This window comes from Sparus aurata, chromosome 23 (genome assembly GCF_900880675.1).
Source record: "Sparus aurata chromosome 23, fSpaAur1.1, whole genome shotgun sequence".
NCBI classification, from domain to species: Eukaryota; Metazoa; Chordata; class Actinopteri; order Spariformes; family Sparidae; genus Sparus; species Sparus aurata.
The window spans coordinates 14187553-14213584 of NC_044209.1; the positions used below are offsets into that span (position 1 = coordinate 14187553).

At 41.9% G+C, this 26032-nt stretch overlaps 2 protein-coding genes and 1 pseudogene across 2 annotated transcripts; 1 reads left to right on the top strand and 2 right to left on the bottom strand.

Moving 5' to 3' along the window:
- Positions 1 to 4197: 4197 nt before the first annotated feature.
- Positions 4198 to 6508, bottom strand: LOC115575222 (zinc finger BED domain-containing protein 5-like). The gene is made up of 2 exons (XM_030407088.1): positions 4807 to 6508; positions 4198 to 4674 (listed from the first exon to the last, which is right to left on the bottom strand). Exons 1-2 carry the CDS (start codon positions 6100 to 6102, stop codon positions 4198 to 4200), a joined length of 1773 nt encoding a protein of 590 aa, XP_030262948.1. The 5' UTR covers positions 6103 to 6508.
- An 8319-nt stretch (positions 6509 to 14827) lies between these two features.
- Positions 14828 to 20124, bottom strand: LOC115574816 (beta-galactoside-binding lectin-like). Its single transcript, XM_030406436.1, has 4 exons — positions 19981 to 20124; positions 17115 to 17194; positions 15619 to 15790; positions 14828 to 15424 (listed from the first exon to the last, which is right to left on the bottom strand). The coding sequence occupies exons 1-4, from the start codon at positions 19987 to 19989 to the stop codon at positions 15278 to 15280; spliced, it is 408 nt and encodes a 135-aa protein (XP_030262296.1). The 5' UTR covers positions 19990 to 20124; the 3' UTR covers positions 14828 to 15277.
- A 3557-nt stretch (positions 20125 to 23681) lies between these two features.
- On the top strand, positions 23682 to 25768 carry LOC115575950 (tripartite motif-containing protein 35-like; annotated as a pseudogene).
- The last annotated feature ends 264 nt before the right edge of the window (positions 25769 to 26032 follow it).

Consider the following 26032-nt stretch of genomic DNA (forward strand, 5'->3'; position numbering starts at 1 on the left):
TCATGGCTCCTTATGCTTATTTTATCCCTGACGCACACCCACAATCACAGTGTGCGTCCTGTCAGCTCCGTCAGGGAACAATGTCTCATTTGACAGCTCCGCTCGGACAAAAAAGTTTACGAAGCGTCTTCTTTTATTCCTGAACTGCGAGAATGAGGAGAACCTGTTTTCTCTGGATGTTGTTTGTTTTCGAATATGAATCATAGAACTCCCACAATAAAGCCCACAATTTACTTGATGTTAAGAGTACATCAAAAAATTCCCAGAACTGTGAGTCATGGCATTAAATACAGTTAGCCCCCAGTGAATAAAACTCTGTCAACATCAATAGTTGCTTGATGGGGCTGAAAATAGATGAGAGGTTTAAATCACTGGTATTAAGAGGTGGTCAGATTCAAAATATTGTAGCATCATGACTGTGCTGTCCAAGTTTATGGGAACATAAATACAAACTGTGTTTCAGGGTGGACCTGGTATTTGAATTATACAGGGTTGGCCTGAATTTGACTCATGAGATACAAGTCATCTTATGTTCCCAGAATTTCCAACTCAGTTGCCAGAATAAAATGTTGGCAGTTAAGGATTCTGCAACCCACTGACGTGTTAACATTTGTACTTGTCATAAGCTACGCACCATATTGACATTGCTTCAATATGTGTCATATCACGTTCACGTATGTTTCTGACCTGACTATCACATTTGGAGGTGGAGGGGCTGTTAATGAGAAACTTGCCAAGCCACTGACCACTGTTCAAGACTAGGGTTCAACATTTGTTAGTGGGTATTTTTAAGAAGACCTTGGGACAGTTTGTGGAAACGAAACCAGGTGCTCCTGACAAGACCTCATGATGTCTTTAGCAATGTTTCGGTTAACCAAATCAGTTACTTTAGGCCCAAACACTATCTTTTCCTAAACCTTACCAAGCATTTTTTGCGCTTAAACCTAACCTAAGACCATAAGCACATTGTTGTCTCATTAAGTTTCAATGTATCCATGGTTGCCAACTTGTGTTCTGGTGATTGGGTTGTTAACAATCTGTCAATCTACATTACATGTGCCAACTAAAAAACATAACTCATTATGTCATGACAATGTTATGTGTTAAAGACTCATTTTGATCTAAACATGTATGTAACACTGTCATCCTACCCTCTCACTTAAGTTAGATAGAGCCGAAACAAGTGACGGATTGACACAATTCACCCTAATACACTGCACCATCAAAATGATTTTCAAGCTGTTCTTTTATGGTAGAGTGACATAATGTTGCTTTATCTTACATTTGATGCATCTAAATTCTAAATAAGGATGGATTTTGTGCTCCCACTGATTGCACATCAAAGTAGATCAGTGCATCATAATGGATGCTTCACTCACAAAAAACGTTATTTGTATTTTGCGGTCTCTGTCCAAAATTAAATCTAAAACATTTGCCAAACACATTTATCTAAAGTGACTTTGAAAAATAAGTGAATGTTCCAAAGTAGAAGTCTAGACCTGCTCAATTTGGAAAGTGTCATGAGATGACTTTTGTTGTGAATTTGCGCTATACAAATAAAGATAGATAGATAGATAGATAGATAGATAGATAGATAGACAGATTGATTGATTGATTGATTGATTGATTGATTGATTGATTGATTGATTGATTGACTGATTGATTGATTCCTGATGCACCAGTCGTGTACACTAAGTGGAAAACTTGTTAGTTAACTGGTGAAAAAGTTGATCAGACGACCACCAGCTGTATTCACAGAATAAGCCTGCAGTGATTTGGCAGAGCAGTCAGGTTGCTGCTTCCTGCATCACATACATACAAATAGGTTTTTTGCTGTGATACTAGAGGCCAGTCTTAGTTCAGCCTGCATAGCATTAAACCAGTGGTGTTGATATGCTTTAGACTGGTGCCTAGCAGTCGCTGAAATCAGAAAAGCCAGGTCCTCAGCCCACGTCTGTTAGCTTTACCATAGGGATGAGTTTCATTCCAGTCCAGGGGACAAATCATGTAAACAAGGCGAGTGACTCTGACACATTGTGTGCAATGTGTATTACAGATCGATGAACTCTGTCACACGAACATATCACAGAAACATATATAAAGAAGACACAGAGATTGTATTTAGGTAAATCCCCTAAAACAAAATACGCATTTTACAGTGATGCTCTAAAAAGTAGCCAACAAAAGAAAATGTGCTCCTCGTCTGTTTCATTCATGTTTTTCTGCAGGCTGTAAAAAAAAAAAGCAGGTTAACACATTAACATTAGTTTTTAAATATAACATAGAGATGGTCAGTGCAGCTGAGGACTGACACTTGGTGTTTGAAATGGCTGACTATGTGTTTAAGGTCACCTGTGCTGCTGTCCATACACACATCTGATCACACATACACACACACACACATACACATACACATACACACGCTGTCACTGTAGGGCAGGTCAATGGCAGTGCACTCTCCAAGCTGTCAGGGCTATTCTGTGGTTTGCCCAGGATAAAATCAAAAGTTGCCTTGGGCTTCGACCCGTGCAGATTGACTCGTATATCATTATTGCTCACAAATACAGAAGCAAACAAAACACAAACAAGTAATATAATTTGCAACACAAATCCATGTATTGGATTCCAGTGAAGATTCTTAATGTCACCAGATGGTGATGAGTGTGCAGTAGCTCTCTTTCAGTCTCAAGATATTTATATATGGATATTTTATATGGTGCTCCTCAGAGAGTCAGGGTCACAGCTCAGGTTTTATCCCCAGTATTCGGACAAAGAATATCAATGTCAGGCATGCCAGTTTGAATATCAAATTGCAGGTGAAGAAGTGCAAAACTCCTTTACCATCAGACACTCAGCATTCGGATCCTGAACAGAAATCCAAGACACTTTGATTAGTCTTTCAAAAATACTAATATTCATTTTAAAAAGTAGTACATCAGATGATGTTAATTTGATTTATGAGTCAGAAGGACTTGTCAAAAACTGACACTTTTGATCAGTGTTTAATTTGGAACGAGACTGAAAAATCTCCTTTCTTACAAATCTGACCTATAAATGTTTGAATAGTTATAACACCATATGGTTCTGACAGAGCCTCATCATTCTTCTGGTCTGTAGAGCATCCTGGCAAATTTTACTTTTAGCTGAAAAAAATGTCTCAAATGATCATGATTTTGAATTGATATATTGAATATCCATTGTATTCTATATATTTCTATTCATGGATGCCTAGAGATCAGTTAGAGCAGTGGTTCTCAACCTTTTTTGTACAAACGCCCCCCTGACCATACCATGATCCATCCCCCCCCCCCCACTATATATTCTGGTGTTTGACATGCTCTTGTAGTAAACAGTGTGTTAAGACCAGAGGACTTCAATTGACATCGGGTTTTGTATGATGAGAGAAGCCATTCGTTTGCTTTAAAGTCCCTGTTTTTATTGGATTGGAGTTGTATTTATGCCCCCAACAACATGATGTGCTGCTGAGCAAATCTGACCATTTTATAGGAAATGAAAGCATGGATTTTAATTTATTTTAATTATTTTTTTTGTTATTATTATTATTTTTTTTAATGTTTTTGACACATATAGTAGGTCATGTTTGTATATAACTCAACACTATGCCTGGAGAAACTGGTAAACAACATGGAAATTATTTTAGTTGTAATTGGACCTTGAGCTCTTGAGTTGCTAGGATCTTTCTGCAAAGAGCTGTGAGATAGAATTTAAGTCAAACTGGTGTTTCTACTGAGAGAAAGGCCACACAGCCTTTGAGGATGATGAATGAATTGCATATTAAGTCTGAATAGAAGTGGTTAACGTTTATATCACTTCACAATATCACAACATTTGAAAATAACCCCAGGTGTATTGAGCAACGTGGAACTTGGGAAGAAAAATACCACCACAGCAGAATTTGTTGAAAATTAGTTTTAGTAGGCTTATGTAGTCAGAGATGCCAACAACATGCACACTTCACGTGAACAACAGTGAACGAACCAATAAAAAAACGCTCGTGCAGAAATCGCTCATGCGTTAATTGATGCACTCTAGGCGTATTAAACATTTGAAAAAGCAACGGTCATTGCCTGAGGACTGAGATGCTGACATGAACCAAGGAAAAAAAGAAGAAAAAAAAGCCTATTTTAAAGAAGGGAACTATACAGGACTGCACACGCTTTATTTTTTGAAAGCAACCTAGTGAGAGCCCTGTGCTTGGTGGGCTGCTGCCAGCTTTTTCACATCTGGACACTGGGATGTTAGTTTCAGTCTGAGAGCGCCAGAGCTAACCAGGTTCAGATGGTTGCGGTATTTCGTCTGCATGTGGAGCGCTTGGCTGAATCCCTGTTCGACGAGGTACGACGTGGGGAAAGCGAGGAGCAGGAGATGGACCCTCTCCCACAACGGGGGAAAACGCTGACCTTGCGTTACCCACATCGCACGCCAACCTGAGGTCCGGAACGTTGCTTTTGCCTCTTCGTCGTTCTGGAGATCAATGAGGCTCTCCTGGATTTCGGGCTCACAGCTGACAGCATCTGCTTTCCATGGCTCCATCACCCAGTCAGGCACATCTAACTGCTGGAGGTCCCTGAACCGAATCGCCATGTCGGCCTTGACTGCCTTCAAGTGGTCGGTGTAGAGCAGCAGGTGACTATCCGTCAGCTCATCCAACACCTGAACAAGCACAGTTAAATATAATATTTATATAGGCCTATAATAAATAAATAAATATATTATATTATATTTATTATATATATAGCCTATATATCTTGCTTAGTATGAACAGGCCTTAATTTAAAAACCTACCTTGGCTAACTGTGGAAAGTTAATGAATTGTCGCCTCCCCAGGTTCTGTTGGTAGAGCTCCAGTTTTGCAAGGAAGCTGCAGATGGTGGCCTTGGAGTGGACCAGCGTCATCCCATCCCCCTGGAGCTTCAATGTGACCTCATTCATTTTCCCGAAAAAGTCGGAGAGGTAAAAAATGTCATGGCGACAGGACCACAGCTTGGCCTTCAAGGTTGCGTCTGCCTGGTCGAGAAATTCAATTACTGAATGGAAAAGCTCGCACAGCCTGGCCAAGCAGTTGCCCTTTGACAGCCAGCGCACCTCTGTGTGGAGCAGCAGACGCTTAAAGGCCTCATCATTGTCCCCACACAGCTGTCTGAAGAGCCGATCATTAAGCGCATGGGCTTTTATTTTGTTGATCGCCTTGACCGCAACATCCAGGGACTGATGGAGTGACGGGGACATTTTTTTGGACACCAAGTTGTGACGGTGCAGTATGCAGTGCACTGTCAACACCTGGGGGACTTGCTGCTTGAGGAGGGTGGCGAATCCCCGGTATCTGCCGACCATAGCTGGCGCTCCATCCGTGGCGCAGGCGATGATGTTCGTCACTGGGATGTCCCTCTCCCGCAGGAACTCCGTCAGGGCGGCGAAGATGGTTTCCCCTCGCGTGTCTGTGGCCAGGTATTCCCCGAACAGGAAATCCTCAGGCAGATCCCTCCCGGACACATAACGGACATAGGCCATCAGGAGAACATTGTTGTCGGCCGTGGTGGTCTCATCCAGCTGGATACTAAAGCGACAGCCGCGCAACGTAGCACACAGCTGTTGCTCAGTGTCCATGGACATCTCCCGTATGCGCAGGGCCACACTGTCGTTGCTGAGCGGGATGGCCTTGGTGACTGGCGCAGGGTCGCGCTGCATGACAGTGGAGATCGCCTCCTTTATTGCAGGAATAACGAGAGACTCCCCTACAGTGAACGGTAAGCCGGCCTTTGCAATTAGCAGAGCTATATTGTAAGATGCCACCAACCCGCTCTCTGTTTGGTTGACGCTCCGAGCGAACATGGTGTTGATCGTAGGGCGCCTTGAACGCTGATCTCTCAGTGACTGGAAGTAGGCCGAGTCTTTTGATGCCTTGTCAGGATGTTTTTTTGACAGATGCTCCTGTAATCGCGACGGCTTCATTGCCTCATTTGAGAAAACCTGCTCACATAGCAGGCACATCGGCAGATGTACATTCGCTGGTGATGGAATAAATCCATAATTTATGTAATTTGCATTGTACTGCCGGCACTTCTTCTTGTTTTCCGCCATGTTTGATTGTAATGTAAATGGATTGTGATTAAATGTGATTACGTAATCGTGCTTGTGTACGTTTTAATTGGCTATTGAAGTGTTAGCCCGCGAACTATTAGCTGGAGCTGGAAGTGACAGCTGTCAAAAGTAGCCAAGTGTCAGAATACTCCCTGCTGCTGTGGTTTGTTTACGGGCGTTACTATGGAGACCGTTCCTGCTCAGCTCGTCCAATCATGGTCAGGGAGCAGAGAGGATAGCTCTCCCTTCAGCTCTCTCGACCACACGCACACGCGCACACACACACACACCGCTCTCGCTCTTAAAAGGACACACACCGATCTCATAACATGTAGCTCAGTAGAATTTATTGAAACACCCATAAAGTAGACTATTAACACTGCATGAAAAGTGGGATTTTCGTCAGTATGCGGCACTGTAGATTGACGTGGAATTTCAGGTTTGCGGCTGCACGCGGCAATTTGCAGGCAACACTGAAAACTGACGTAAATTGTCGGAAATTGACGTGGGCCTTGCTTGGCAGTTGTCCCCCAATGACCCCCCTCCCCCTGATTCCAGGGGAGGCTTTAACATGTAAATGAAAATGCTGTGAGCTATACAAATGCAAATCAGGGTAGCAGGGGGAGTTTTACCCCAGGTGATCTTTTTCTAAAAGGTGTTAACTTCATTTTAAGAAAATCTCTGGTACAAATAGATGAGGCTCAATATAGCCTAATTATAGACCCTTATATTTGAGCTTAAATTGATTTATTTAATGAAAGTATGCTAGATTAATTACTGTGTATGTCATTAGCAATGGCCAATGTTATGTAAAAAAGATTATTTATTCTTTTTTTTCTCTCTCTCTCCTGGGAACAAGTTAAAGATAAAACGCCAGTTGTTAAGAAGTTAAAATTTGCACGAAATATTTTGAGATAACCAAGATATTAAAATGTAAAAAAAAAAAAGTTTTTCTATAATTTCATGGGTTCTGAATGTTTTAAAAGCTGTTGAAAAGTAATTCTTATTGCGTGTGAGAGTTCATGACCTGTAAGAGTTTTTACACTTCCGGGTAGACCGGAGCGTGAGTGACGAGGAAGAAGGAGCGGAGAGTTAATGGCGTCGAGCAGCTGACAGTGGACTGTGTGTGTCGTGTTTTATCACTAACAGACTGAACTGTTGTCTGACGACGTGCTGTGAGTGTGTGAGTTGGACTCTCCATCGCAGTCAAAGTGTTTGTGTTTTAATGGACACGAAGCAAGTTCGGCTAAGCTAGCTAGCTGGAGCTAAGCTAGCTAGCAGGAGCTAGGCTAGCGGCCCGGCCATTGTTGAGAGGAGGCCTGCGCGGACGGGAGAAGCTTTGCCGGGTCGCCACGAAGAATGTCGCCGACGGACGGAGCTTCGCTGCCGCAGAGGGACACGGATGTTTATCGCTGCGAGCATTTTGTTTCCACAGACTAACCTCGCCTCATAACAAGGCCGCGACCTCCTGTTAGCTCGGAGCCACGTCTGCAAGTCCAGATTTACACGATGTCGATAATGACGCCATTGTGTAAGTAACTGTTAACGTTTTCTCCCTCGCTTAATTTTACTGTGACTTACGTTTCTTTATTCATACCATACTTTTTAATTGTTTTCCAGCTGCCTGTAAGACATTACGAGACAGTACGCAGGACAACAAACAAGCAGATCTTGCATCGCAGGCGGACGCTGTGAGGAGTTCAGCTCGGAGTCGATCGAGGACAAAGAGGGTAAGATTTATTAGATTGGATCCGTTTTTGGTCAATGTGACTATTATTCTATTAAATAATAGATGTGTTGTATCCATACGCAGTGCATCGCGCAGTACTGATCGTCTTTATTGATTGTTTTTACAGCTGATGGAAGCGAGCCAGAGTGCTAGCTGAGGATGAGGTGGACCTTTGGAAGTCCGCCGCCATGGACCTGATGTCTGAGGAGGAAGACGGCACAAGATGGCGGGTGTCTGGATGGATTGTGCGACCTCAGTCCTTTCACAGCCGGGAGCTCACCGAGCTCTGTGCCATGCTGCTGTCACATGAGAGGCGATTCCGAAGTACAGGGCAGCGCACCACAGACGTCTGCAAAAACAGACACTTCGCGGTGCTGTAGGATTTTGGGCCTCTTGTGAGCTTCCCGTTTGTTGTGTGGACAGATTATGCTTTGTACATGCTGTGTGTTTGTGCTAATAAAACTCTTTCTTTGAATAAACGACTCCTTCCTGGCAAATGTTCCTTTTCTTAGTAAATTCATTCATGTCATTGATTATATCATAAATATAAATGAATGAATAAATCATATAAATATAAATATATAAACATTATATATATATATATATATATATATATATATATATATATATATATATATATATATATATATATATATATATATTCCCACCGGGGTTAACATTTATAATGACCCAGGGTGACCAATCACGAGTGACTTTGCTTGTTTATGAGTAGTGGTTTCATCCAATACTGAGTGAGGATATTCAAGCCAGCCCACACATTCTCTGGCCAGGCGTGGTTTCGCTGCTATTCATATGCTAATTAGAGCCGTTCGCACCTCCGGGAACTCCACTGACGTCATGGTTCGTTTCCGACAATTTTCGGCACAGACAACAGCCTGTAAATTGTCGTTAACTGCCGAAAATTAGGGAGATTTCCGGGCGTTTATGGGGCCGAAAATCCCACTTTTCATGCAGTGTAAGGTCGGTTATTTGCACTAAAAAAAGTTGGGAAACCATGAAAGTTTAAAATGTAGAGTTCAAATGAACTTTGTACAAGCCAAGTTGTGGCGCCCCCAATTCCTGCCTGAGCGCCCCCCTCTCAGCCCCCACGCTCCCAGCGCCCCCCACAATGTCTAGAACGCCCCCTGGGGGGCGGTACCGCCCCCGTTGAGAAACCCTAAGTTAGAGTATGGAGTTCCACAAGGCTCCATTCCTGGACATTTGTTATTCCTTATTTATATAAATTTATTCCTCACTGCACTTTATAGCTATTCTTTTCGAAGATGATTTTAACTTAATTCTGCATCTAACGGACTTTATATATCCATTTATGAGTTCATTTATTTTGTTTAATTTTGATTGAGATTACTGACTCATTGAGATTAAATGGACTCTACATATAGTTTTCATAGAAATTCAGGTTCAGAATTTCAATATTTACAATATTAATTATTGTTTATCATAAGTTTTCCATAACTGAATGAACAAGTTGTTCTCAGATGAAAACATGGTCCCCCAGAACACTGTTTGAAGATCTGAGAACATGAAACATTCTCATGAACACAATCAGCGAACACATATAGTACAACTTTATGACAATTACAAGAATCATAAAAACACAAGATAATGAAGCTTCGTTCAAAGAGGAACGTGAGCCTTGAGATTCGTGAAGGGCAGTTTGCAGTTTATTCCCAGTACACTATTCATATGTAAGACAGGCATAGATTTTAATTTTCCAAATGGATTCGGCTTCATCAAGTAATGACAGAAGTGCAATCTTCAAAGTCACACTAAAAACACTATTCTCATGATTAAATGATGATGGGGAACTTCTCAGGTGCAGCAGACTTAATACCTTGTTATAATAACAGGGGGAAATGTTTACCTGGAAAGATTGTACAAGCATTCAGCCAGAAAATGACAAAAACAAATGGCTTGTTGTCTGACTGCTGTGCATCATTTCATATAGTTGTTCGAAGTTATGTTGCACAATGCAGTCATCCACCCCATTACTTATTGTAATCCTTATGAAGCAACATTTCCACAGACAAGCTGCCATGAATGGAACCCACATTCATTTAATTTTGTTTATTGTATTTTTTTGCTGATGCTCCTGATCTTGCATCTGGGACTTGATTTTCAGTGCTCTTTTGGGACAACTCTAATAAGCCCCATCTGGGTTTCTCTCTTCTTCTGCACAGCTGTTTTGTTTTGTAGCTTTTTTTTATGCTATGGCTTCTGTACGGATAAATAAACTGTAATCTTTATTTGAACTCCCCCGAGGTGACATTATCATGACGCTGTAACAGCAGGTTTTCGAGAGTTTACGTATCATCATGTTTCTAAGATAAACCCCGAGCCTGAGGTGAGGCAGACATGCAGAACATGAATCCAGGGCCGCAGTCAGCTCAGGGCAGGCCCACGCACATCTCAGTGTGTGGCTGATAGCTTCGGTGCAGAAATCTAGAGTCATGCTGGCGCTAAATATAGACAAAGGTTTTATGTAAGCCGTGAATCATTCCATTCCACACATTTCAGCACATTTACTCACATACTGAATAAGTGACATGGCACAGGTGAGAGAATCGCGGACGGGGACGTGTTAAGCATCCGCAATGCTCATCACGTGAAATAGATTCGGAGAGCTGGAAACGTGGCATATGCCTTCTGTCTGCGGGCTGTAATCACACACATATAGACATACTGTACGTGTGATTGTGTATATTCCTCGGGGGCCTACCATGAGCAAGGTGATGGGAACAAGTTTGTCAAAGCCCTGACAGCATCGATCGGATGTGTGTGGAAGGAGCTGGAGGGTTGTCCTTTACACAGGAGCATCACAAGGTTTTGTGATTGTGCATCAGAGAGTCTGAACTGCTGGTTAGACTTTCAATGGAACACATCTAACATTTCTGTGAAATAGTGGTGCACAGGCTTGTACCTTAGTGATTTGGATATACTGATCAGTCGGGTTCACAAACAAAACCTTGGTACTTCTGACATGGTAGAAACCTCAGTGACAGAAGTGGGATTTCTCTTACAGGACAGGCACGATCTGGCTTTGCTATGTTGGTGCTGATCCTGGAACATCGTAATTAATGTTGCTGCAGGACCTTCGCTGCAACTGACCAATAACATGTCACAGATTTACGAGACTGGAAAAATACACACATGGGAGACGTTTTCCTTTGAAACAAGTAATAAACGTTGTCGAAGTGCATATTTTAGGGTGCAATTAAGGTTCAACATGTAAGACTTTGTGTTTAAACAAATAATATCAATAAAGTGTGAAGAAATAACAGTTTTATATGTTATGTGGGATTTGACCATGTGTTTTGTTCGCGGATATGTATACTAAATCTAGCCCCGGCCTGTCCTGTCTCACAATAACACTCAAAGCTAGGGGTAGGCGGATCGATCCAAATATCGATAGTATCAATACCTAAGTGAGTATTGGTATCGGATCGATACTAGCGTGATGATATTGATAGTTTTGTTGTAGTTTCTCTTCTATAAGTTCAGCAAATCACTCATATTTCTTCACAGAGTTTGTGTGATCGCAGCGTCTCTCTCAGTCCTTATGTGCAGCGCTCCTCTCCACCTCTCTCGCTCAGGTTCACTGTGCCCCTTAATTGTTTTACTGTAACTCAAACATATATGCTTATATTACCATATATAGCCTACCTCAAACCTGAAGTATGAGAATAAAATTACTATTTTGTGTATCTGTTGAAGGAACATTAGTATTCCTATTTAGGCTACATGCAGATGGGTGATAGATTTAATTATGTTAAATACTATTTTCTTATTTGGCTAAAATCCTGTGTTTTATTATTATCATGATCAACTAATTAAAAGGCAAAAGTATAAAATCATTCAATGATCAGGAATTTTCAAGTAAGAAGTATCAGTATCAGTATTAGTATCGGTATCGGCAATACTGGCCCTGTAATTACTTGGTATCGGATCGGTACCAAAATTTGCAGTATTGCCCACCCCTACTCAAAGCTCCTGGTCTGGACTGCTAGCTTTATCTCTAACGGCAGATGCAGTTGTTATCATTAGCAGTTAGCGGTTACTATCGTGATAAGCTGCCCTCTGCTTGTTTGGAGGAACATTAGACAGGCGGCCAAATCTTACAAATTCCACCTTTAACCAAACCATGTTCTTCTAAACATTACTAAGTATTTTAGTTGCCTAAATCGAACCAAAAAGTGAAAGTAGACCAAAAAGAAAGTGAAATTATTGAGCGAACTTCGTGCAAATAAACCAAGTGAACAGTAATACAGGATAAGAGCCTCTGTCTCCTTAGTGAGAGTCCTGGGCTCAATCCATGAAACCTCAATGATTGCAAAACGCAGCCTCTGACACTTTCTCAAAATTAGAAATGATGGTTCCTGGAACAACATTAATTATGATGTTTCAAGGTCACAACAACACAGCGATGTCAGATAGACACGCGATAGATGTTGCCCTTACAGACCAGACCAATGTTACAAAATTACAATCTGGGCCGTTAGATCAACAAAATCAGAGATGTATTGTGAATATACCTTGGTAAGTCTCAAGCTGAAGTGGCTGTAGAAGAAACACAAACGCACCCAGCACACTAACAACACAGCCCGGGTTATTGATCTTTGTCTGCCACAAAGTAATGAAGCAGGGAAGTGTTAAAATTAGTTATTTCCAATTAAGAGTGCAGGAAGAAGGATGGGTTACAGCTGAGGAATGACTGAGAGCGAGGAAGAGCAAGAGAGACAACCCGGCAGTGAGAGAAAAAAAAAAAAAAAGAGCATGCGACAGCCAGAGATACAGGGAGAATGGAGAGAAGAGGGAGACGGGCTGAATTGTAGTTATCATGGCAGCCAAACGTGCTCCTTCTCCTCCTCTGGAGAGAGCACCTTTGACACTGACAGCTTCAGAGACTGATTACCTCCCTCTCACACACACGCATGCACCTGTGTGTGTGCATGGAGAAACCACCATCACATGCATAAAAGACACACACACACGCAGTCATATTAAGCTGCTGTTAATGTGTCGTGACAAACAAAAGAAAGGAAAGGTCATTCCACATGACTCCGTCTGCCTCTGTCTGGGAGGATCACAGCATGGGGAAAACTGTTTCTCGCACATAAACTTTTTTCTTTCTTCCCCCATCTTCCTCTTCTTCTCTGCAAATCAGCCTCATACACATTGCCTTCTGTTACATCAGATTACATTGTCATAGTACTCACAGGTCTTTCAAAGACGTGCACACAAACATTAAAAACGGTGCGAGACTAGGGCCGCTGCATAGATTTATGTTCCTGCTGAGACATTTCTTCACTATATTGGCCTTTTTTTGGCATTTAAGTTTTGATTACAGGAGGAATTGTAACTTTCTGATTTACTGTAAGTCTAAACCAGCTCATGAGTGTGATAAAATAGCCATAATTAATATGGGATTTTAAATTTTGACCTTCAGCGGACAGGAAAAAAAGATTTTAAGACAATTTCTGCATAGTGTAGACACATTTCACAGGGATCAAATGTCACTGACAGATTCAGGAGCACTAAAAATCTTTTCAAACGTCCTCAAGACCAGAGTCAGTTGCACTGCAGAAATATAACAATGGCGACATCTACTGGCTAACATCCACCCTCACCAGCTTTAATAATGCAAGGAGGAGAGAAGGGGTTTCAATATATTTTCATACTGGCGATGGGAGTAATTACCATAAGTTCATAGCCAGCTGGTGTGAATGTTTCTCTACAGTGGGCTGAAATTATAATGGGACAGTGTTTCACAGAAAGTGTATTTTAATGGGCGAGGAATGAGCTTTCTGACACCTGGTATTAAAGTGTGATCAGTTTCCAGCCATGGCCTCAGGTAGGGTGTAAATGAAATCTGTAGAAGAACGTGCTGCACACAGAATCACATTAATGCCAATGTTTTTTTTGCGCTCAAATAAAATAAACATTGTGCCTGATTATACTATAGGGTGGTGTAGTAGTGAGTCCTAAAACCCAGAAATCATTTGGCGTTTTTGCACTTGAGCGTCCCTCCTCTCAAAGTCAGTGGGTCTTTTGAATGTGCGTTCTGTTAAATGGGGGGCTAAAATATTTACAAGTTTCATTCTGTGACATAAAATACATCATTAAATGTCCCACAAAAATATTATAAGGCGCTTACATGCCTTAAAAATGGTTTTGCTAACAGTCTAAATGAGAGTGAGACTTTAAACTTCGTCACGCTTAACACGTAGACACCGTCACTAGTCCGTCTTTACAGTTGCAGATTATTCTTACTCTAACTTCACAACCTTTACAACGATCAGTTCAAAGAAAATTTGTATAGAAACAGTGTAGAGGCGCTAAGTCGTCAGGCGTTTAACTCGTGCGACCACGTTGTCGTCTGAATAGCCTAACGTTAACTCTTTCCTTCAAGCGATTTCGGCTACGCTTCGAAAAACACAAAAGTGGGGTTCATGTGCGAAAATTATCTAGCTGAACAACACATGTAGGTATTGTAAACTGGCCTAAGAGATAATCCAAAATCCAATTCAAGAATCCCTTAGGCATTTCTGTCGAGGGAACCAGGGTGATGCTAAAGTTAGTTAGCCGACGAAAAATATGTCCTTCCTACACCAATCTTTCCTGGGCCGTGAAAGCTCCAAAAAATGTGTTGCAGTCAAATAATTAAGAACTCATCGCAGACAGAGTTTCACAAAGTTAAAGAATCCCACAAGTCAACAGCTCACAAAACTCCGATTTTATTCAAAGGGGAGTCTGGGGCTGATGCGCCACAACCTCGATTGGACTCATTCATGGATTTTTCTCTAGGGGACAGAAATCAAATCTCAATGACCGTAATGAGAATGGGTCAAAAAATACCAGGAGGTAATGTAAAGTTAGGATCAGATCAATATTACGGCTCAGATTTTTAACACCGGGCATAAATGAGGTGTTCGATAATGTGCTTGTGTAACATAAATTCAAGGAGTCACAAAAGTCCATGTTTATCATAAAAGGACATTCTTTAATAGGACATGTTGTCAAAGGGAAGCATCATACTCAGTTATAAAGGTGGAATGTTTCAAGGGGAAAAACTAAAGAGCGTGCAGCACATCAAGGCACCTTAAAGAACAGACGATCACATTGAATGTCACACTTTTTCGACTAAACACAGACTACAAAGCAAATAGCCGCCAGGTAACACGGACTACTTTATGTTTCGGTTCGCTGTTTAGCCATTAGCTGTGCCGAGTGTTGCGTCTGTCTTTCAGTCTAAGGCTGCTTGCATCTGCATCTGCTCATGAAGCTAATCTTTCGCATAATACACTGTGCGAGAAGCATGTAAGGCATTACTAATACCACATACACTCCAGAAAGCCGTGGCTACATGTGACCTTATGCTAGTCAAGAAAAAGAGACAGTGGATTTCGTCTTGTGGGGGCGGGGGGTTTACTTGATCTCAACACTTTTGATGCGGGCCTCCCCATCGAAGCTGATGACGGAGTACTTCTCCGCACCGATGCGGTTGGGGAAGTGGACTGTAGAGCCGTCCGATAGGTTCACCAGGAACTCTGTGGGGGTGAATTCAATGACGAGCTGGATGGGAGGATGTGAGCGAGAGTCAGGGAGAAAGAGGAAGAACATGTTATGAACTTCTGCAATAGCAATGATGAGTATTTCAAATTTAACACCAGTTCCCAGCAGCGTGGTGATTTGATTTAAATCAGATATTTATAATTCCTGTAATTAGATGATGCACTGTACACACACACACACACACACACACACACCTTAAACTCTTCCCCCAGTACGAAGGGAAAGCCTCCATCACGGACCTCCTCACACCAGCTTCCCCCCTGGTAAGAGTTGCAGACCACTGCATTCTCGTCTCCGTGGGCGTTGAAACGAGCGTTGAAATGCATGGTGATGTCCTGATCATCCGGGCCAATGTTCACTGCAAAACTGCGGCACGGTGCAACAAAAAGAGATCGATTACATTTTTGAAACGGCTCCCCACATTTGAAAAAAGAGGCAGAGGGTGCCAAAATATCGAGACAACCTCAGCAGCTCTTCTCATCTGTTAACCATTATCCTCATCACGCCCACATTACTGTAGGGAAATTTATAGGATGTCACCGACTGTAACTGATTATAGATAGATTATAGATTCCACCTCCACCTCCCCCTGAGTTAGTCTGTACATAAACACCGGCCTGCAAGTTCAGTTCAGTTGCTGCATTTGGCAGGGGGAATTAAAATCAGCACAGGCTGTAAAGAAAGAAGAAGAATCGATATCTTTAACCTCAGCGATGTTCATCTTGTAACTAAAGAAGAGGAACAAGACTTAAAAACAGAATGTTGAACAGGGAAGAAGGTTTCAGCCTTATGACATGTCTCCTCAGCGACCCAGTTAAACTTTATCCAGACATACACAGAAGGTTCCTTGCCCTGATATCCCGTGGAAGTAGAAGTATCAAGATCCTTTTTTAATGCAACACTATAAAAAAAATACTCATGTAAAAGCAATGCATTCAAAACCCTATCAATATTTAATCTACTCATTGTGCAATAAAATGTCCCCTAAGAGTGCTTTCCTCGTATATTTGACATTATTGGATTAGTATTACTGATGCATTAATATACTGTTTGGTAGATTAATCAACAGCAGTGCATCATATTCTGTAAAATCATTATGTCTTCATCCTTCATCCTGTTTATCAGAAACAATCAAATTCAAAATCACCAAATTTGGAAATACATCATACAAAATGTGTCATCTGAAAAGTAACTAGTGTATAAAGCTTTCAGACATATGTACTGTAGAGAAAATGATCATATTTCCCTGTGTGAATTGAATAGGAGAAGGATAAAGCACCTGAAATTTGTACAGTAATTGAGTAAATGCATCTGGTTACATTAAATCATTAACATTGTATTAAAAGGTGCAATATGTTTAACTATGAATTGGCCTGTTTGTCTGTTCTGTACAGACAAACAGGGGGCAGCATATAACCAGAGTAACCGCTAACTGCTGCTAACTGTATTCTACACATCCATGGCTGCACCTAGCCGCATTACCTTGGGGTAGTTTTGGTGTTCATGCTGTTAACACAGGAGTTTGATACCACTGGGAGAAAGAGGTTTTTGAAGGCCCAGGGCTAGCAGGTTAGCAAGCTAACTTCATTAGATACCGCAATGTCACCTGAACACCAAAAAGAACCAAGAACAGATTTGACTGCGATGAGCTCATTTCAAGATATTAAGATAGCGTTATGCGAGAACTTACTTTGTAGCGTCAGGCTTGGAGACTCCAACAATGGTCAGGGTCTGCCCGACCTTGAAGGACATGTTCTTTATGATCATACCCTGTGTAGAAAAAGTGGGGGGAGGAAAGAGAGGAGAGGGATCTTTATCTATCACATGCAATGTAGTGAAACTTCTCTGCATTTAACCCATCCCTGAGGAGCAGGGTAAAGTAAAGCACAGCACCCAGAACCTAACTCCAGCACCTGGTTGAGGACACTGGCCAGTATTAACCTAAGGAGTAACAAGAGCACCTACAGGAGACCCAAGCAAGCACTGGAGAACATGCAAAGGAATTGAACCCAGGACCTTCTTGCTGCGATGCAACAGTGCTAACCACTGCACCATTCCGCCTGCCCGTAGTAATACAGTACATTATTGTGTGGAAATACTACTGGGTTTTACTAGATCCAATTATTATTGCACCTTCAGGCAACAAACAGCACCAGCAGCAGCCTCAGCCAACTCCCCAATCCTCACTTCATCCTTGGAAATTACAAAACATGCGTTTTCAATTATACTCCCGTCCACGGACTGCTCAAAGATTCCAGCTCATTCCTGCTCTGCTACGGCCAAGGCCCCTTTTCCTCCGCGCAGATTTTGGCAGAGGCTAGAAATGTTGAAAAATGATGAGGGACGGCTGTTGTTAAACCGAGTAACATTTTCCTATGTGCAATACTGGATGGCGAGCGCACAGTGGAAAAAAAAGAAAAGAAAAGAAAAAGGGTTGAGAACAGCAGAAACCCTTGGCGTGGTGCTACCATGCATGTGGCAGGGGAACACTGAGCTGTGTCATGATTAGGTAATTATACTTGAGCAATGTATTATTTGGTTGTGAAACACAGATTGCCAGTGTTCAACATTTTGTCACGTTGTCAAAATGATGTGTCTGGGGAATTGTTAACTGAAGCCGGGCAACGAGTACAAGATTAGCAGCCCTTTGATTAGTTACGATTCACAGTGAAGTCTAGTTAAACACGTGCTAAAGTAGAAGGTCATGAGATATTAGGAAAATCTGATTCCGAGCAGGCTGAACACAATCATTTATCTCTGGACCAGAAACGCAGTGACAAGGAACAGGAAATTACTAGGCCCAAATATATGTATTTTGAAGAAAACACGCCCACCACTCGCTTTATCAACTTTTTTTGAGAGGTGTCTATGTTTTATGTCCTGTGTCTTAAGGTCCACGCCCCTACCAAATACCCAGTCTTCTCTGATTGGTCAGCTCATACATGCCTGGGCCAGCACCACTAACAACAGAAACAGAGCAGCTGCGCCAAATCAATTCTTAACATGCCAAACTAGTCGCAAGGCATAAATTATGCAAATGTGTGACGTGGTGACACAGTGTGATGTCAAGAAGTAACAGAATTAAAGGCGGGGCTACTGACGAGGTGTTTAAGGAGCAGTGTTTTCTGTGGGAGAGGGGAGCGTCTTTCGGTGCGGTTGGTGAAGAAAAATACAATAAATCTATCAGTGCAAAGGGTGAAAAGTGTGTGTGAATTAATTCACTTTTTCACCAATAAAACTGTGGACTTTTCAGTAGTTTTGTTATTTTTCATAATTGGAGGAAACATCCCTGAATTGCAAAAAGTCTGACAAATTTAAAAAAACAGATTTTTTTCTTGAAAGCTCAATGCCTTTAAGGGAACGGGCGCAACAGTTCTAATGATCTGTGGGAGTTTAATGTATTTATTTATTTATTCATTAAGCACTGCAGCTGTTGGGGTAAAAAAGAAATTCTTGCTAATGGAATATACTGCTATATTCTGGCAGAACACGAGAGGATGGATCTGGGTCCAAAGAACTGTCTCCGAAAGATAAACCTAACCGTGAAATGACAGAGTGAATGACAAGTAGCACGACATTCTTTCCATGTTAGCGTCCAACTGTAATGTGCGTGTATAACACACAGCACTGGGGCTTCAGCAATGCAGGGCTGGGCCGAGGTCAGTACTGGCAGTCGCCCTGTGTCTAACCCAGACACTGAGGAATCTGCATACTGTATGCTGTAAGAGATGCCCCTTACTGGCAGGACGACAGAATCCAGGCTAGCAACTGGCCAGAAACACTCAGAGTATGTACAAGAGAAACACATCCATCCACCATGAATAAAATATTTATTCCCGATGAATTATTTTACTCTAAACTAATTCAGAAAAGACGTTTCTACCTCTGCTGACTTGTTCACTGCAAGAGGTGAGTTTGAGATTACTGCATCGTTGTTAGCCTCCACATGACTTCATTTCATTTTATCCTTTAATGTAATTTAACTGCCTCCCCCCCTCCTCCTTACTGTGCCCTCTTCCAAACTCATGTTTGCCCCTGTGGCCAGCAAAAAGCCAGAATGATACAGGGTCTTTGTTGTAATCTACTCAGTTTATGAGTCCGGGGAGACCAGAATGCATTGCCGCCTCTGTGCTCAGCTCTGAATAATGAGACTGATATGATTAGAATGAAATGGACAAATGTTAACAAGCTTAATTGAATCATTACGGGAAGAATGGAACAAGCTGGAGAGCTGACTTATTTTTCATGCATTAGGTGACTAATGGGCATGCATACGAGGCCTGTAATGAATAGTTTGACCATAAAAGGCAAAGAAATCTGAGGAGTCCAGTCCTTTCCGAAGCAGACATTACAAAAAAACACAGTTAAAATGTGGAGAACTGGTTTGGTTGAAGCATAGTACAGCTGATTCAGTCCCATCAGCATGACAGAGCAGTGAGCTGGCACATGTCGAGCAGCTGTCACCTTCAATCATATGACCTAATACTGCTCGTCTATCTGAGGCATGGAACACAAAGAATAAAATGAATGCATAGTATTCTTAAAATGATACTCACTTGCATCATTTTTGCAGATGTGGTCAGTCAAGTATTGGTTGAGAAGAAGTGAGAGGGCTGCAGGGCCCGGCCTCACTGCACCCCGAGAATATATACACAGCAGGAGGGGCCTTCAAGCTGAGTGGCACTCCGAGCAGCCAATACGATCACACCACTGGAGCACATCGACCAATGAAGTCAAAGTATAGCTGTTAACCATATAACTACCCTCAGCATAACTGTAATGCTTAACAAGTTGTTGCAGACCTTAGTCCGGTGAGGTGAAGATAATCTGTGAGGGATTATTAGTTGACACCAGAGTGTCACACTGTAACCTGCGGGTGTAGAGTCTGACTGTGGAAGGGAGCACAAGCCGGAGCCCCGGACCGAAATAGAACTGTATTTGTTGCCAAGGAGACAACCAAATATTTAGCTCAGCCGGCGGCCCTAATGTCCACTTACTGTATATAGCTGTAGGATCGGATGGCAGCCGCCTGCCAACTGAGTAAACTTCAGTTAGAGGGGGAAACAGGCCAAAGTGAAACGATGAATCTGACTCAGATCCTCAAAATGATCTGAAAGTGTGACTCACGGAGGGCAACAGGGCAGACTTTCATCAGCTGACACACAACTGACACAGCTGCTGTTACAATTGGGACATAAACCACACACTTACACTGCAATGTAACACAACTTGATGTTATAAAGATTGAAATCACGAGTTGCAACTGTCACTGAGATTCCATGAATATATATATATATATATATATATATATATATATATATATATATATATACATACATATTTCCCCATTTGTGTGGTGGGATGATGCTGACTTGAGTGAATGATTGGGTTACATCTCTCTTGGGATGTGCATTCAAGTCTATCTTGCAATTATTCCGTGCTAACAATTTGCTTTGCCGTCTGCCTATATATCTACATCGTTTAATTGCACCTGTGGGAATAAGGGTTTTTTTCTGGCAGAGGCATCAACGTGATCTATCGAGACGCGCACTTCTGGATGAGACTTGATGCGTCTGCCTCAATAATTTCTTTTAATTGCCAGTGATTTAATCATGTCATCGTAGCTGTTATTTGATACAGGTGGTGCGATTCCTCTTCAGTGTGGGTGGGGGTCTGTTTGTATACTCTGGGCTCTGTGCAGACATCTCGCACTCACCCGCGTCACTGATGCTCGGTAGACGGGTGTCGCTGATGTTCTGGACAGCTTTTAACCACCAGCTGCAGAAACCTTCCTGTCTTCCTGTGCCTGGCCGTGCTTGTGATGTTTTCAGTCGGAATGATTTCAGCTGATCCTCTGTGAAACTTTACGATAATTTGTCATGTTACTTTAAGTTTCCTTGAAGATGAAATTCTTAGAATAGGGCCAGAATTTGAAGGTAACTCTAAGAAACGTAGAGGGCAGCAAATTACCACTGCTCCCCTTTGTTAGCTATTCGTGGCTGTAGCTAACAGAACCATTAGCTAATAAGCTAATGGTTCAGTTAGCTATGGAGCCAGTGGCCAAGACCTCGGATTACAGGGGGAGTCACCACAGGCAACAAAACTATCTATCAGAGTATCGCCACTTGCTGGTGCAAAGTGGTATTGCAAGACAACGTGATAAACGTCTTTCACATAACGCAAGCAATGTTTCTGTCTAAACTTCTGGCCATATCTTACAAATTGCTCCTTTAAGAAATAAATCCATGTCTGTGCTGTCACATGAAGTCGATTACAAGGAATCTGACTCAAGTTAGACTCAGTGTCAGTGTACTCAGAGCGGAAGCAAAAGGAGAACAAAAGTAGGCATATGTGAAAATAGATAGTGTAAATGTGTATACAAAAGTCTCCAGTGACCAATAACAGAATGCGAGTCGCAGTGCCACCGTGCCAATTTGTTTTAGGTTAAGCTTGTTGCTTGTAGTCAAAAAAAAAAAAGGTGTTTAGTGTTACGTGAACACTGACAACACATCTGTGAGCGGGGTGTGAGAGGGCTCTCCGTGGGATGGAGCTGTTATTAATCGCGTCAGCTGGTTTACAACACATCTGCTTTTACATTAAATCTGCTGACAGACAAGCACACACACTCACAGTTAAACACCGACTTTGACAAATGCACAACCGTGGCACTCGGCTCAGCTGCTCTTTCACACTGTTAGCAGACAAACAGTGTGTGGATTGTTCTTATCTAGAACAGCTGGGATCTGGCAGCAGTCCGAAGGCACAGTCCGTAACTTCAACTACCACACTGTCCGCTGGATAATAGTTTCACTTGCAGGATTGTCCGCTCAGGTACGCGATGTATCTGGGCAGCTGTGGTATTTAACGTGGGATATCACCGGGGACAAGCAGCTCATCAAAAGCTGCATCAAAAGTTAAATGTGGAACAAAAAAATCTGTTATGTTTCCTCGTGCCTCAAGACCCAGTCTTAAGACTGTCAGCAGACCTAAAGACACAGAGACCTTTATCTCACAGAAACTCAGGGGGAACACACCCACGCACATACACACACATTTAAACAGATTTATTATCATGGTTTTAATCATATATATACTGTATATCAATAAGAGTATTCATTGTCCTATTAGCCAATGTTAATCTGTAGCCGTAACTCCTGTCATCAAACATGAAATGCATGTCCTAGTACCATAACTTTGTGAAGATTGCTACCTCCAAATATATACTATTACAGTTGTTCACAGAAGCTCAACTTTCTGTTTTATTTTATTTTGAGAGTTTTCACTGGAGTTGGTGTTGTGTGTGTTTTGATGCCACAGGTGGAGTTAACAGCTGACTTCAGTGAACCCTGGGGCTTTACTGACCTCCAGTGGTCACAGTGAGGAACTGCGGCAATACATTTATATGACGTCAACTGTTCACAGCATTTTTTAGTGTTTGGGTTTACTTGTCATAGTCATCCAGCTCAGACTTCACTCAGAGAAAGTTTATAATATCATGACATGATGCTTAAATTTGAATCAAGGCACAGATTTTAGGAACAATCTGAACCGGTGTCTCAAAACTGAGAGAGCTGGATTTCAAGTCCCTAAGAAATGCGTTGCAGGTAGTCAAATCGGTCTGAGATGGGTATTTGAGAGCCGCAGGAAGTTGATGTCAAGTGTTGATGATATCTTTACATACATTTTTAATTGATTGAAAGTGTATGACTGAAGTTTCTACATTCATCAGAGGATCTTCTTTGCAATAACCATCAGTCTTAAAGGTGCAGTGTGTAGGATTTAGTGGCATCTAGTGATGAGGTTGCAGATTGCAGCCACCCGCTGAACATCACTCGTCTCACACACTTCCTACTGTGGCTGCTTAAAGTACTAAAAACACTGAAGGCCCTCTCTAGAGCCAGTGTGTGGTTTGTCACTTCTGGGATTTTAACCCTCCCTACTCTGATTGTTATGTAATACAATTATGATTAAACATTTCCAACACCCTGGTTCTTTAATCTATGGTTTGTCATGGTTATTATGTCCTAAAACATTTGAACAATGTTTTAAAGAGTTGTCTTTTAACCAAGATACAGTCTTTTAACTGTATGCCAGAGTTGATTGTGAAATCAAGTGGACGCTTGCCTTAAACGTGTTAATGGGTCACAGAGCACCATCTGCTGGTTAGAAAATTTAAAATATCAGCTGTTTCATTTTCTTAAAAGTGAAACTGATTTCAACATTTCTGAATGGAGCTGAGACACCGTAACAGGGTGCAGAGTCTCTATTACGGACACAAATCAGAAGGATTATAAACTCTTGATCAAAAGGCACACAGATCTGGTGAGTCTTCATATTGAAAGATAATTCACATATCAGAGGAAATGGCTGAGAAAAGTTCTGTTCTCAAAAGCTTCCTGAGCTGCCATGTGTGTTCAGAGACTTTCAGAGATCCCGTGTCTCTGAGTTGCAACCACAACTTCTGTTCAAGCTGCCTGCAACAATTCTGGGAACAAGCTCAGAACAAAAACTGTCCCATTTGTAAAAGAAGATCCTCAAAGCACTTATTGCAGGTGAACTTCACACTAAAGGAGCTAGCTGACTCCTTTGCTGGGAGGCAGACTAATGATTCACCTGAGACGGAAAAAGAAGAGACAAAGGTGGAGGTGAAAGAGGAGAAAGAGGAAGTCATTTGTGGTAAACATCCAGAAGTCCCTTATTGGTTCTGTGAGGACGAGCAGAAAGCTGTGTGTCCTGTCTGTGAGTTTTCTCTCCACCAGACTCACAAGGTGGTTCCTGTAGAACAAGCAGTCAGTGAGTTGAAAGAGCAGCTGAAATCTGACTTAAAGTCTCTACAGGACAAGAGGGACAAATACAAACAAGTGGAGAAAACGTACAATGAAGTGATTCAACACTCCAAGAAGCAGCAGCTGTCCACAGAGAGTCAGATCAGAGCAGAGTTCAACAAGCTCCACCAGTTCCTGCAAGAGGAAGAGGAGTCCAGACTGGCAGCTCTGAGGGAGGAAGAGGAGCAGAAGGGGAAGACTGTCAGCAGAGAGATGAAGAAGATTGAAGAGCAGCTCTCCTCTCTGTCAGACGGTATCTGTGCTGTTGAAGGAGAGCTGCAGAAACACAACGGGCCGTTCCTCAGCAGTTATAAAGCTACTCAGACCAGAGCCAGAGTCTGGTGCTCACTGTCAGATCCACAGCTGGTCTCAGGAGCGCTGATAGATGTGGCCAAACACCTGGGCAACCTGTCCTTCAGAGTCTGGGAGAAGATGAAGGACCAGGTCCACTTCAGTCCTGTCATTCTGGACCCAAACACTGCAAGTGGCTGGCTCCATCTATCTGATGATCTGACCAGTGTGAGGCGTGGAGACACAAACCAGCAGCTTCCTGACAATCCAGAGAGATTCACTAAGTATGCCATTATTCTGGGCTCTGAGGGATTCAGCTCAGGGAAACACAGCTGGGAGGTGGAGGTGGGAGATCATCCTGACTGGTTCTTGGGTTTGGTGAAAGAGTCACTAGACAGTAAGAAAGAGCTTTCCACTTCAACAAAATGTGGAATGTGGTTTTTTAAGGCATGATGAAGGAAAATACACTAATGTTATTGGTGAGACTGTCAGAGTGACGAAGAGTCTCAGGAGGATCAGAGTCCAGCTGGACTATGACGGGGGGAGGTGTCCTTCCACAACCCTGAAGACATGACTCACATCTACACTGACAGAGACACTTTCACTGAGAAACTCTTCCCATATTTCAGTATTGGAAAGGCTGGTGATGCTAAAACTGCTGATACCAAAATCTGTCAGACTGATATTTCTCTGTGATGTTGAGGAATGTTAGTAGTTGTAGTTGTGGTTTTGTGTGTGTGTGTGTGTGTGTGTGTGTGTGTGTTTCAGGTAGGCTATAAACACTGAGCTTGCCAGTAGTCCTCATAGGGACCAAAGCCCATTCCAAATGAGGCAAAAGAGGCACCTTTTCTATGGTCTGGATAAGTTTTGGGGTAAGGTGGGTGAAGTTTGAATCTAGGTTAGGCTAAAGTTAGGGTTATAGTGTAAGCACTGTTCACTGTTTTTTTATTTTTGTTCTTCAACATCTTCAGATTTGTTTGGGTGTCAGAGGTAACAGAAAATGTAAAGTCTGAAATGAATCATTGAAAGTGGTTTCTTCTTTATTTGGAATCGCAATTTATCCCAATCAATGTTTTTCATCAATGTTAGATCATTGGAAACTGAAACTGAAATATTTATTTTTTCTTAAGGGTCTGGTGGTAAATTTCTCTACTATGTAACCTTCTAAAGATTCTGAACCATCCCTCTGTATATCTGGGCAAAAATAATAAATGAATGTACCTCTTAATAGTAATGGTATTCTCCAACAATCTCAGGCATTACACAAATCCAATGAATTAATCAGCATTTATGTGGCTACTGTTTTTTTGTTACTGTAGCATCATTATTTAAATTCAGATATTTTCCGTACAGATGAAAACATTCATGTAACGGGTTTACATCACTAGGATACAAAATAAGGTAACTGTATTTTGCTAAATTTAAAGAGAAACAAATAGCTGAAAAAGGGTGTTACTAGAAGGGTTACAATTTCAAAATTAAGAATGATATT